The sequence below is a fragment of the Nuphar pumila genome, chromosome 10 (assembly GCF_984573655.1).
Source record: "Nuphar pumila chromosome 10, dmNupPumi1.hap1.1, whole genome shotgun sequence".
Classification (NCBI taxonomy): domain Eukaryota; kingdom Viridiplantae; phylum Streptophyta; class Magnoliopsida; order Nymphaeales; family Nymphaeaceae; genus Nuphar; species Nuphar pumila.
This window is the reverse complement of record NC_143258.1, coordinates 114144313-114156956: the sequence shown is the minus strand read 5'-3', so window position 1 is coordinate 114156956 and position 12644 is coordinate 114144313. Positions and strand designations below refer to the sequence as shown.

General features: G+C 40.4%; 1 protein-coding gene across 6 annotated transcripts in view; it reads left to right on the top strand.

Annotated features, from left to right (window-relative positions):
- LOC149827981 (xanthine dehydrogenase 1-like) overlaps window positions 1-12644 on the top strand; it is a 128103-nt gene that overhangs the window by 77162 nt on the left and 38297 nt on the right. For 4 of the 6 annotated variants that reach the window (XM_090019774.1, XM_090019775.1, XM_090019773.1 and 1 more), the window contains exon 13: window positions 7725-7898. In XM_090019774.1, coding sequence (XP_089875900.1) covers window positions 7725-7898 — 174 coding nt within the window. Of the gene's footprint in view, window positions 1-5907; window positions 6446-7724; window positions 8166-12644 lie in introns of those variants that run through there. The other 2 variants (XM_090019771.1, XM_090019776.1) reach the window with 2 other exon arrangements.

Genomic DNA, 12644 nt, shown 5'->3' with positions numbered 1-12644 from the left:
TTAACCCAACACACATATACCTTGGATCTGTTGGAAAAGGCAGGCATGACAGATTGTAAACCACTATCCACTCCTAGTGTATTAAATCACAAGCTCAGTTCTCAAGGTACAGAATCATATAAAGACTCCAAGCAATATCGTAGTCTCGTTGGAATGCTTCAATACCTCACCTTCACCAGACCAAACATTGTGTATACAGTGAACCAAGTGTCACAATTCATGCATGATCCACGAACAAAGCATATGAATGTTGTTAAGAGAATTCTTCGATATTTAAAAGGTACTCTTGGAAATGGTCTAGTTTATCATCGGTCCAAGTCCAAAGGGGAGCGACATCGATTAGATGTTTACACAGATGCAGATTGAGCTGGAGATCCAGATGACAGACAATCGGTTTCTGCATATTGTATTTTTCTTAACGGGAACTTGATAGCGGGGAATATCAGGAAACAACGTGCAGCTGCACGATTCAGTACAGAAGCTGAGTACCGGTCTATGGCGGCCGCTATAGCAGAGGCTACATGGCTGAGACATCTTTTGACTGAGATCGGACAATCTATTATGCCCACCAATCTCCTTTGCGATAATCAGAGTGCCATACGAATTGCTTTCAATCCCATTCATCACAGTCGTACCAAACATATAGAGATTGATCGACACTTCATTCGGCAAAAGATTGAAGATAGAGAAGTCGAGCTAGCTTATGTTCCCACGGCTGATCAAGTGGCGGATTTGTTTACTAAGGGATTTACCAGCATCCACTTTTGGTTTTTGAAGAACAAGTTGTCCATGGTACAAAACCATGCACAACTTGAGGGAGACTATTAAGACTGTATATGTACATACGGGTCCAGATCTGGGCCCGTATCCTTGTAACCTCACATGATAGATGATATCTGGAATATCGGATTTGAACCACAGACCCGATCCGATCCAGTGTATTATATATATCAAGGAATAGGGCACGCCGAAGATTAATGAAGAATCATGCTTCTCGCTGCTACCTCCTCCCTTCTTTTCCTTCCAGCAGTGATATAGAAGATCCAAAACTACAGGTGCGTGATTTCTAAGACACTCAAGTGTACATCTAACTGTAGTGTGAGCAGATTATATTTTGTTTTGATTATTAACTGGCTATGTGGGTACGCACAAGGCACGAAACGTAGAAACAATCGAGATCTATCCGGGGGTCTATTATGCTATGTGTTTTATGATATCTTGGATGATTGACTGAGTCCGCTTCTAAGGGGACAGTCAGTGACCAAGAGAGTAAATCCCCAAAGGCAAAAAAAAAGAGGCCTATGGATGCATCCAACTTCTGCAGAAGTGCCAGACAACTACCACCTAGGATAATTATGGTAACCCCTTTTTCTCTAACTTCGATGACTGGGGAAGCCGAGTCATTTGCCCGTAGGATGGTCGTTAATGACCTGTCCATCGAAGTTTTTGTACCATCGTTCCTCTCTCTTGATGAACCGTGTCGAACGGGCACGACGGGGGTTTCTTAACTGCCGCCCTATTCTACATGCTTTGGTCCATTAGATCCACTCGAGCATCTTGCTTGTGAAGGCGCATAATCACTATTTTGTGAATTTCAACAATTGTGCTCATCGCACACCGTGAGGTTTATCAACCTCCTGTGCTACTCATTGTAGTACAACTCAATGTCACTGTCCAACGCCGTGATTACGATGGTAGACAAGGGTTACTCAAAGGCACCCCCAACACGAAACAAGTAAGCCCAAACATGTTTGGAATATCGAGAAGTCTAAAATCCCTGTAGGATACGTTTTCTCGAGATCAGAGCATCAATACCCAATTTCGCATCTTATCTAAAAGAGCGAACATTGATACGCGCGATCATGTTCCTTGCAAGGTTTTCCCTAAGAGAATCGCAAAAGGGCAAAAACCTCTCAACATGCGTGGCAACTCAAAACGAAAGTAATGGAACACAAAACTAAATAACATAATGCAACGAGGGCAAATAGTAAAGCAGTAAGCAGGAAAAAACTGGAAGTAAAGCCTGGGCACACAAAGTGCGGCGGCAACAGAAAGAAAAGTGCAGGAAAGTAAAGACAGGAAAGGAAAATGCTTTGGCACATAAAGCGCGGCGGCAACAAAAAAGAAAAATACACAAAAAAGTAAAAGGCAGAAAGTAAAAGCCTGGGCACGTAAAGCACAACGACAACAAGAAAAGAAAAAGTGCTGAAAAAGTAAAAGACGGATAAAATAAAAGTCCGGGCATATAAAGCATGGCGGCAACAGAAAGGAAAGTGAAAATAAAGATAGGAAAGGAAAATGCCTTGGCACATAAAATGCAGCGGCATCAGAAAAGAAAAAGTGCAGGAAAGTAAAGAGGACAATGATCGCGAAACCGCGTCCTTGAGTTAAAAGACATACATATATATTTTTATACGTATACATATATAATTGTCCTTGCGTTCTAATTTTGATTATCTTTTCTTATTTTAGCTTTTGTCTATTTATTGTCCTTTTTACTCAACTTTCCCCTACCTTGGGGGGTTGCGGTTCTACGTACGCTTGCGAGCGTAAGTACGTAAGTGCTCTGTCCACGGGGTGCGAGAGTGCTCCGTCGTGCAACCTGCAAGCGTAAAGTTGTTAGTAAAATCTTATTGTAAAAAGGGAAAGGAAGCATGCACACTCTCTGCGAAAACTGCAGAGGTAGGGGATGCCCGTTCCTGTTAGGAAGTTGCAGAAACAGAGGAAGGGGGGGCGAAGCCCCCTTGCCGGCCATAGAAAAACAATGGCAGGGGGCTTCGCCCCCCTGCCGGACGAAAAAACAGGGGTAGGGGGCGGAGCCCCCTGCAGGCCGGAGAAAAGCAAAGGCAGGGGGCTCCGCCCCCTGTTGGTCAAAGAAAATGAAAGGCAGGGGACTCCGCCCCCTGCCGGTCGAAGAAAATGAAAGGTAGGGGACTCCGCCCCCCTACTAGACGAAAAGACAGAGGCTCCACCCCCTGCTTGACAAAAAGAAATCGCGGTAGGGGGCTCCGCCCCCTGCCCGACGAAAAGAAGACGAGACGAAGAAGAAGAAGAAGAAAAAGAAGAGAGGGGAAGAGGAAGAAGACATACGAAGAGGGAGGAGAGAGGTATACCTGGGATGGCGGCCGACGACGGGCTGCCGATGTCGGGGCTGTGGTGGCCGGAAAGGCAAAACGAGAGGGGAAGAGATGGGTGGTGAGAGAAAGAGAGGCGGTGGCAGACGGTCGTCGGTGGCGGCGATCAGGGGTGCACGGAGGTCTCCGGCTGTTGCACAGAAGAGGAAGAAGACGGGAGGCAAAGAGGAGATAGAGAGGAGGTCGGTGAGGCGTAGCCGACAGCGGGGCTGGGGGGTCGCCGCAGGGGAAGCCGACGACTTCGGTCGCCGGTGGCCGCAGAGAAAAGGGGGGAAGACGGGAGGTTGAGAGGAGGAGAGAGAGAGTGGCGAGGGGTTTTACCCCTCACCTATCTCAGCCGACGTCTTTTAAAGACGCAGGCATCGAAAGTTCGAGAACCCGGGTCGGGTCCGGGTCCGATACAGCGCACCGGCCTCGGCACGTGTCCGCCACGTTTTTTTTTTTTAAGTGGGATTTACAATGAGCTTCCATATTTTTGGCCCAAACATGATAGTTTGAGCCATTAAGCTTGAATCCAAGAGAGAAATGCGAATCCTTTTCCGCCATGGAAGAGCTTTTAGAGAGACAAGTCAATCTTCACTATCGAATACGCACCACAACAAGTTTTCTTTTAGTTATCTTGTAGCGCACGCCAAAGAGGAAGGAGTTTGCAAGGAAGTCTTTCCACACCAAAATAGAAAAATGAGGAGTAGGCATGCTTTTCGAGGCAACAACCAGGGTGACTGCAGCACACACGCTAGCTTATTAGAGACCAAGCTTTGCTACCATGTAAAAATATCTTCAAAAGATGTCCAAAAAATGACTTGATAAACACACGATGATCACAATGGAAAGTATGTGCACAAAGGCACAAAATAATACTCACAATCACAAATAATCACAAGTGCACAAAGGCATAAAAATAATGTATTTATTTAAGAAGAAAGCTTCGCAAAAAAGCTTAAATGAACAAGGGGATTCATCCCCTATTTATACACTAAGAGGGGGGGCTGGGCAGCCGTTGGGCCAGTAGAGCCGATGGAGCCTGTCCAATGGCTGGTCAACCCATGGTCAAACCCCAAAAAGAAGAAAAAAAAATAAAAAAAAAATAAAAAAGGAAAAATACAAAATGAAACCTATATACATTATATTTAACTATATATATATATATATAAATATACTATCATACACAAAGTATATGAAAAGTATATGTACACACACACACACACACACACACACACACACATATATATATATAGTTAAATATATATGTATTTACAAAAAGTCTATAATAATTTTAACACTTTCATCTAATTTTCAATGTCAAATCTTATTTTCTAAATAACACGGTTTCAAATCAACTCAAAGACGATAAAATAAAACTAAAATGACACTTAAAATAATAATTAAATTCATAAGAGATCTAACTAATCACTTTGGAAGCAATTTAGGAATTCTGATGGCTTCTCAAAAACAATTTTAGAAACCCCGTTTAAGTTGAAAGAGATTGTTAAACCACATTTAATAACAATAAAACTCAGTGATTTATAAAAATCAGTAATTTGAAAAAAGATATGAAAGTTGAAAATCAATTATTGAGTTCATCAGACTAATTACTAAAATCTTCTTAAGAAAAAGACTAACTCTTAAAAACATTTGAAGCTTACTTAAAAAAATCTAGGTCTAATTATGGAAAACTATGACTAATCACACATGAAAATAAGTCATGACTCAATCGTAATAGTTAAAACCATAATTACTTACAAAATTAATACAACCCTAATTTTAGAAAGCCATAACTATGTAGCTAGAAAACTAATTTTAAGAAAAACCTAACTTTAGTTATGAAAACTGCAACTAATTACTCATACGAAAGTAACTAAGGCTAATCCTAATTATTAAAAACCATAGTTAATCGCTTACAAAACTTTCTAATTACTAAAACTATAGTTAATCACTTACAAAACTAGTTTAAGAAAATCTAATCACTAAAACTATAATTAATTGCTTTCTTGAAATTCGCAACGCTTCAGAAGTTGCCCTACGCCTTCACCCTTAGCCCCCTCTGCCTTCCTCCCTTCTCTCTTCCTCTTACCCATAGTTAAAAATTTCAATTCCTGAAGAATAAAATGTCAACTTCAGGGTTTCAATACAAATTTCAAAATTTTGCGGAAGGGTCCAAAATTGTGTTTCTTGAAATTTTAAATATTTCTTTGGTCTTATATTTTTAAAAATCCTACTTTTGCATATTGTTACTTTGTGTCAAAGGTTTGGGCAAAAATATTTCATAATTTAGTCATTAAAAATTATTTTCCCGTTACAGGCACCTTTCACAACACTTGGACAGATAAAAAACTTGGCTTGACTTTTATATAAATCATTATATTTGGAGTAAAGTTAAGGCCTATAACTGGGAGAAATAATGTGGTATATTACAATATCTATTGACACAACATAAATATGTAACTGACTTAATCAGTAAGGCTAGGTTGACTGATAATAAAAAGCATGTGGATACTCTCATGGAGGCAAATTGCAAATTAAAGCATTCAAATGGAGAGTTTTTTAAGGACCTTACTGTATATAGGTTGTTGGTTGGGAGTCTGATTTATTTGACTATATCTAGACGTAACATCACCTTTGCAATTCATTGGTGAGTCGGTTTATGAGTGCTCCTAGATCCACACTTCTTGCGGTAGTGCTACGGATTATCAAATATATTAGGGGCATCAGGAATTATGCCTTATTCTTCATTCATCCATGGTGCTTGAGTTGAAGGCTTATTTTGATGCAGATTTTGGATGAGTCTCTCAAGATCATCACTTGACTACAAAATTGTGTATTTCTAGAAGATTCTTTAATATCCTGAAAAAGTAAGAAGCAACAAAGAGTTACTCTCTCTACCACAGAGGCTGAGTATAGGGCTATGGCTCAAGTTACTGCTGAGATTGTATGGTTGAAGTAGGTTTTTGAAGATGTTGGGGTCAAGGTTAGAGAGAAAACTCCGCTACACTGTGACAATCAAAATGCAATTCAAATATCTAAAAATCTGAAGTTTCATTAAAGAACCAAGCATATTGAGATTGATTGCCACTTCACTCAAAGTGCATATCAGGAAGGAGTCATCTCACTGGTATATGTTTGGATGGCTCATCAAATTGTAGATTGCTTTAGCAAGACTTTTCCTTTTAAGGCTTTTCAGACATTCCTCCTTAAGCTTGGAATGATTGTGTTCACATCATCTCAAGTTTGAAGGGGAGTGGAGGAATGTAATGTATAATTTGTGTGTTCTTTTTCAATTAATGAAGTTCATCTTGTTCATGGTGTTTCTCCTCTTTTCTTCATCTTGTTGAATACTTGCCTCTCTTCAGAGTCACCTACGTAATTAAAAATTTATGGAAGGGAAAGAGTCATTGCACCTAGATGCCACCTCAAAGAAGGAAAAATACACCTTTAATTATATGAGAATTTGAGTTCTCATTTTCTTGGTGGGCGTAGTGGGTGTGCAATTGATGAGGTTTCCGGTAGTCTTGATTCGGTGGAGTTAGTGTTGGGCATTGGTCTAATCGGGATGGTTGTGGTGCTAGAGAGGGTGGAAAGGGTGCATGGCGGAAATGCTATATCCATTGTCACTAGCATGAAAGTTAGCAGTCCATATGGGAAACCAATCCCACATCAAGTTTCATTTACATGGTAACTGGCATGAAAGTCAGGGCAAGTCCACTTAGAAAAACCAACTTCAGATCAGAGGACAGGGTCTGAAATTCCAACATCCAGTTTCACTTCCAAAAATGTTTCCACCCTCTTTTCTTACCAAACTTATTCTAAGGTCAGAAAGCATGATGTTTGCTTTAGCAAATGAACTTGAACTGTAGTTCTTAGTCTGATGCTGTTTCCTGCACTAGAAACAATACCCCAAGAACAAATCCTTGGTCATATGGTACTTTTTTCATCTGTGAATTTATAAACTGGAAGGTGACCAAGTTGTGAGACCACTTAGTTATGAGAGAATGAGAGGAAGTCTGTTTTTTTAATCATGATTCATGACTCAAATTCCAGCATGCACACACGTACTTCTACAACAGGGAATGCCTTGGAGAAATCTAAGCCGTCTGGACACACGATGACAGTGTAATCAACCAATATATGGAAGTCTCTGTTGTTGTAGCCCTCTTATTGACTATAGATGATTATGTGAATGATGTCCTTAATCTCCCTTAGCACTTGTCATATTCTTTTGCCAATCATTGAGAATTTCCTGTGCGGCTGTCTCAACCATGAATACAAAATTTAAAGTGTATAAACTCTTTGTGGCACTCAGTTAACGAGTTGAGTGACGAGAGAACAGCAAGGCTTTGCTTCCCTACTATGCTTCAAGCTTTCAATCCATTTATTTGAGTTCTGACAGTAGTGCAAACATACCAATTCATGAATTTTGTTGTATTTAATGTATGTAAACAATTAATTGGGACAAACCTAGTGACACATATTAGTGACAATCTCTTTGATTGGAGTATGAAGCATGGGTCTGTGGTGTTGTTCCATAACTATTGCACATTTTCTAAACATCTATTGATGTAATGTACATTGACCTATTGTTTCTTTTTGTAGATTGAAGGCGCTTTTATACAGGGCTTGGGTTGGGTTGCATTGGAAGAACTCAAATGGGGAGATGCAGATCATAAGTGGATCAGACAAGGCAACCTTTACACTCGTGGGCCTGGAAGTTACAAGATTCCAACTGTGAATGATATTCCACTTCAGTTTACTGTTTCATTACTGAAGGTTACGTCCAATTACTATTTTTTTGGGGATAATCTATTGTTGTATACTATTCTCAAAATCTTTTTGATCATTCATCAATTTATGCTGAGTTATTTTTCATGTTTCCCTGTCTTTTGTCTTAAAACAGCCCACGTTTATAATCGTACAGGTTACAGGCTCACTTTTGTAAGCCAATTTTCATCTTTTAAGATTACCATACGACATTGTGCACACTTTGCAACAAATCATGGAATTGGACAGGCATATTATTTCTGAAACAAGTGTAAGCTTTTCTACGTGGAACACTTTCAGGGTGGGGTTGGGGGTGGGGGGTGGGGGGGGGGGGGAATTAAAACTTCTATTAGCAGGAGTTGGAAAATACCTTTTCATTGATCTATTCATTCTATTGGACCTTTCATGTCACATTATAAATGAGTTAATTCACTTTTTATTCCTACTGTATAAATTTCTCTTGAACACATTCTTGAGATATTGTAAGGCTTTGAATTTTTTTGAGAAAAAATCTTGGTTAAAAACAAAAGTAATGCAAACAATTATCAAATAACAGGTTTGTTACAAAAGTACAAAGAAAAGATGGAATAAGTCTTTAAAATAGAAACTCCGCTCATCTGGTAGGGGCGACTTGTGAATATCACCAAGTTAATGGGACGTCATAAGTTCGAAAGTGACAGGTGGCATCCCTTGTCGCATGGTCGAAGTTGGATGTACTTCCCGATGGGCAGGGGGGGGGGGCATCAAGGGTTTTACCAACTGGAGGCCAGCCAATGTGCAGTCGGTGAAATGAGGGGAAGGACAGTGTTCCCTTGGATTATCCACAAAAAAGAAAAAAAAATAAAATATAAACTTGGTAAAGAATGAGGAAAATATCATGTTCAAAATGTCAAAAAGGAAAAAGAGAGTAAAAAATAAAGCATGATAATACGTGATAATGTCATAATGTATAAATTTTTATATTTTGAAAATGTCATGATATTTTAAAAACTGTTGCAATATTTTCAGATTATAGGTGATATTTGTGACATGGCATTCAGCACATGCACATATATTTGTAATAAAACCAACAATATCTTAAAGAAATGCCACAAAGGCTACAATGAGATATCAATACAATAGTGGTCACTTATGGACCAAGGAAATCCACACAATAAAAGTACACACCAACAAGATAAAATTAGTATAACTTTCATTGACAAATGCTTAGAAAGAATTAGTGAATACAAGGGGAAAACCCCTATTTATAACCAAATGAGGGAGAGTGGGGGCAGCCCAACTAGCTGTTGGGCTAGCCCCTTAACGGTCATATTTATGACTGTGGAAGCAGCCCAACAGCTAGTTGGGGCTGTCCCATTCAGTTACATGTTTTTACAAGTATAAAAAATAAAAAGGAAAATTACAAAGTCAGACCCTAGTGGGCTATAACGCCCCAAAATTTTAACCTTGTAAAACTATAGAAGAACTTGAAAGAAACTAGAAATCCTTATTTTTCAGAGTTTTGACTTAGCGGGTTAGCTGAAAAATGATTTTTTGAAATAACAAGTCGGCAAATTTTGGGCGCATTACTGCGGACCTTCCGTTTCATAACGAATTTGCAATTTCGAAACAACATTTAAAACCATATGCATTAAAAGAAAATTTCAAGTTTATACAAAATGAAATTTCCTAAGGAAACCCTTATACAAAATTTAAACCAAAGGGGTGTATTCAGGATGCGGAATGCCAGAAGAAACAGTGGGATCTTGATGCCATCTTGCAATCACGTCATCTCGTATCGCTCAGACCTAATAATCACTTGTACTCATGAGATGAGTCAGTTTCATGAAAAACTGGTATGTGCACAATTATAACAATTTAAAACAAAACTAACACTTGTTTTATTTCATACATGTTATGTAAATTAACATAAGTGAACAAGATAACTTTGTTTCGATATTAACTGTCATGAGGGTACTCACAGGAGAAACGTAGAAACAACTGAGATTTGCTCGAGGGTTTATTATTCTTTGTATTTTGATACCCCGGGTAACTAGTTGAGTCCGCTTCTAAGGGGACGGTCGGTGACTGAGAGAGGATTTTCCAAAGGCATTCGTGGCAAAGGATGCATCCAACTTCTGCAGAAGTTCAGGGGGTTTATCACCTAGGATAATATTCGATAGCCCCATCTCCTAACTCCGATGACTGAGGACACCGAGTCAATTACTACTCGAGGAGTGTAGTTGTTAACAACCTGTCCATCAGAGTTTTTGTACCATTCCATCCTCTCTCTTGATGGAACCAAAAAGTCGAATGGGTGTGTCAGGTTCTATTTTAACTGACAACCCATTCTACATGCTCTGGTTCGTTAAACCCATTCGAGCATCTTGCCTGTGAAGGCGATTATCATTGTTTGTGTGATTACCACTTTTATATCATTGTATAGTTTGCATATTACGAGATCGCCACGAATCTCTCATCCAATTATCATAGTATCAACATGCGACGCATGTCTAGTGATACTGCTTATAATAAAATGGGTGCAGGTTTCTCAGAAGAAACCCCCAACCTTAATACTTGAATACCGATTTTTCACAAGAAATCCCTTTTTCTTTAAAGCCTTGACGCACACGCGCAAAATCCACATCTTTTGAAAAGGGCAAACATGATACTGAGTTAGGCAGAGTACGCAAGCCGCATACCCTACGAATAGGTACGTACAATACATATCTCACAATGTAGGCTTGTGCACATTAGAGCACGACGACAATGTATGAAGCACGACTCGATGTGCAAAACTACACACCGAGTGAAATCAATGTGTAAGTAGAGCATGAGGTACGAAATCGTACCTCTGCTAAATAAAACACGTAAGCAGTAGTCTGTGCACGTAATAACATGGTGGCAAAGTAAATAGTACAAAGCAAGGCTCGATGTGTGAAATTACACATCGAGCTAAATAAATACGTAAGCAGAAGCCTGTGCATATGATAACACAGTAGCAAAGTAAATGACATAAAGCAAGGCTCGATGTGTGAAACCACATATCGAGCTAAATAAATGTGTAAGCAGTAGCCTGTGCACATGATAGCGCGACGACAAAGTAAATGACATAAAGCAAGGCTCGATGTGCAAAACCACACATCGAGCTAAATAAATGCGTAAGTTGTAGCCTGTGCATATGATACCGCGATGGCAAAGTAAATGACATAAAGCAAGGCTCGATGTGCGAAACCACACATTGAGTTAAATAAATGCGTAAGTAGTGGCATGCGCATATGATAGCGTGGTGGCAAAGTAAATGACATAAAGGAAAGGACAAGGATCACAAAACTGCATCCTTGAGTTAAAAGCATATATATATATATTATGTTTATTCACAAGTTTTAGAATTTATCCTTTGTCCTTTGTGCAACTTTTCCCTACCTTGGAGAATGTCGGCTATGCAGACGGTTCCGGGTGTAGGTGATAAGTGGCTCGTGCCTTGGTGCACGCGTGGAGTCCGTTGCGATAATGGGGTGCGCTAAGGGATTCATAGTACCTTAGCACTCCTTGAGCGTGGCTACTATTGGCCGCAGATGAGAGACGACGTGGAGGGGTATGTGCGAACGTGCCTCGTCTGCCAGCAAGACAAGAGAACCAACCAGAAGACAGTCAGTCTCCTTGAGCCTCTACCGATTCTAGAATGTCCTTGAAAAAGCATTTTCATGGACTTCATTGTTAGTCTGTCGAAGGTAGATGACACCAACTCCATCGTAGTAGTGGTTGATCGTTTATCAAAGTATGTCACCTTCATCTCAGCTTCTAAGGAGTGCTCTGCAGAGTTGTTTATAAAGCATGTGGTGAAACACTGGGGCATACCAAAGAGCACTAAGAGTGATCGCGATGTTCGCTTCACGGGCAAGTTCTGGCGTGAAGTATTTCGACTACTTGGCTCTAATTTGTTGTTTTCAACGAGCTTTCATCCGCAGACCGATGGACAAACAAAGCACATCAACGAGATACTTGAGAAGCACCTTAGGTATTTTGTCAGTGCCAATCAGAAAAATTAGGTAAAGTTCCTTGACGTGGCATAATTCTATTACAAACTACAGAAGTGCGAGTCTTCAGGCCACAACACGTTTGAAATAGCCACGGGGCAGCAACCGCTAACCCTGCACACTCTTGCTGCGCAAGAAAAGGGAAGGCCATCCTTCGCCTATCAGTTTGTTCAATACTGGAACGAGCAAAACGAGTTGGCGAAGGCGTTCCTACATAGGGCGGCAAAGAGAATCAAGAAGTGGGCGGACAAGCATTGTCGGCCCGCTGGGTTCCAAGTATTGGTGAAGCTTTATCCTGGTCGCACAGGCATCTTCCGCGGGCGGCACCGGGGACTGATCAGAAAGTATGAAGGACCATTGACCATCACAAAGAAGGTGGGAAAACTGACGTACAAGATGGAGTTGCCCCCAGATTTCAAGGTGCACCTGGTGTTCCACGTGTGTAACCTCAAACAGTTATATACAGACGACTGAGATCCAGAACGTAGCGTGCCACAACGCGCTCCCATCATGCAGAGGGCTCCGACAATACAACAACCTGAGAAGCACCTCAGTTAGATCCTTCGCCACAAGGTCAACTACTTGGGTGAAGCAAATAAATACCTAATACAGTGGAAGGAAACAACAAAACCTACGTGGGCGCCAGCTTTCTGAATGAACAACTGCTACCCGACTGAAGTCAGGGTTTACCATGAAGCAGATGGCGCTGAGGACGACACATGATTTGAAGGGGGGA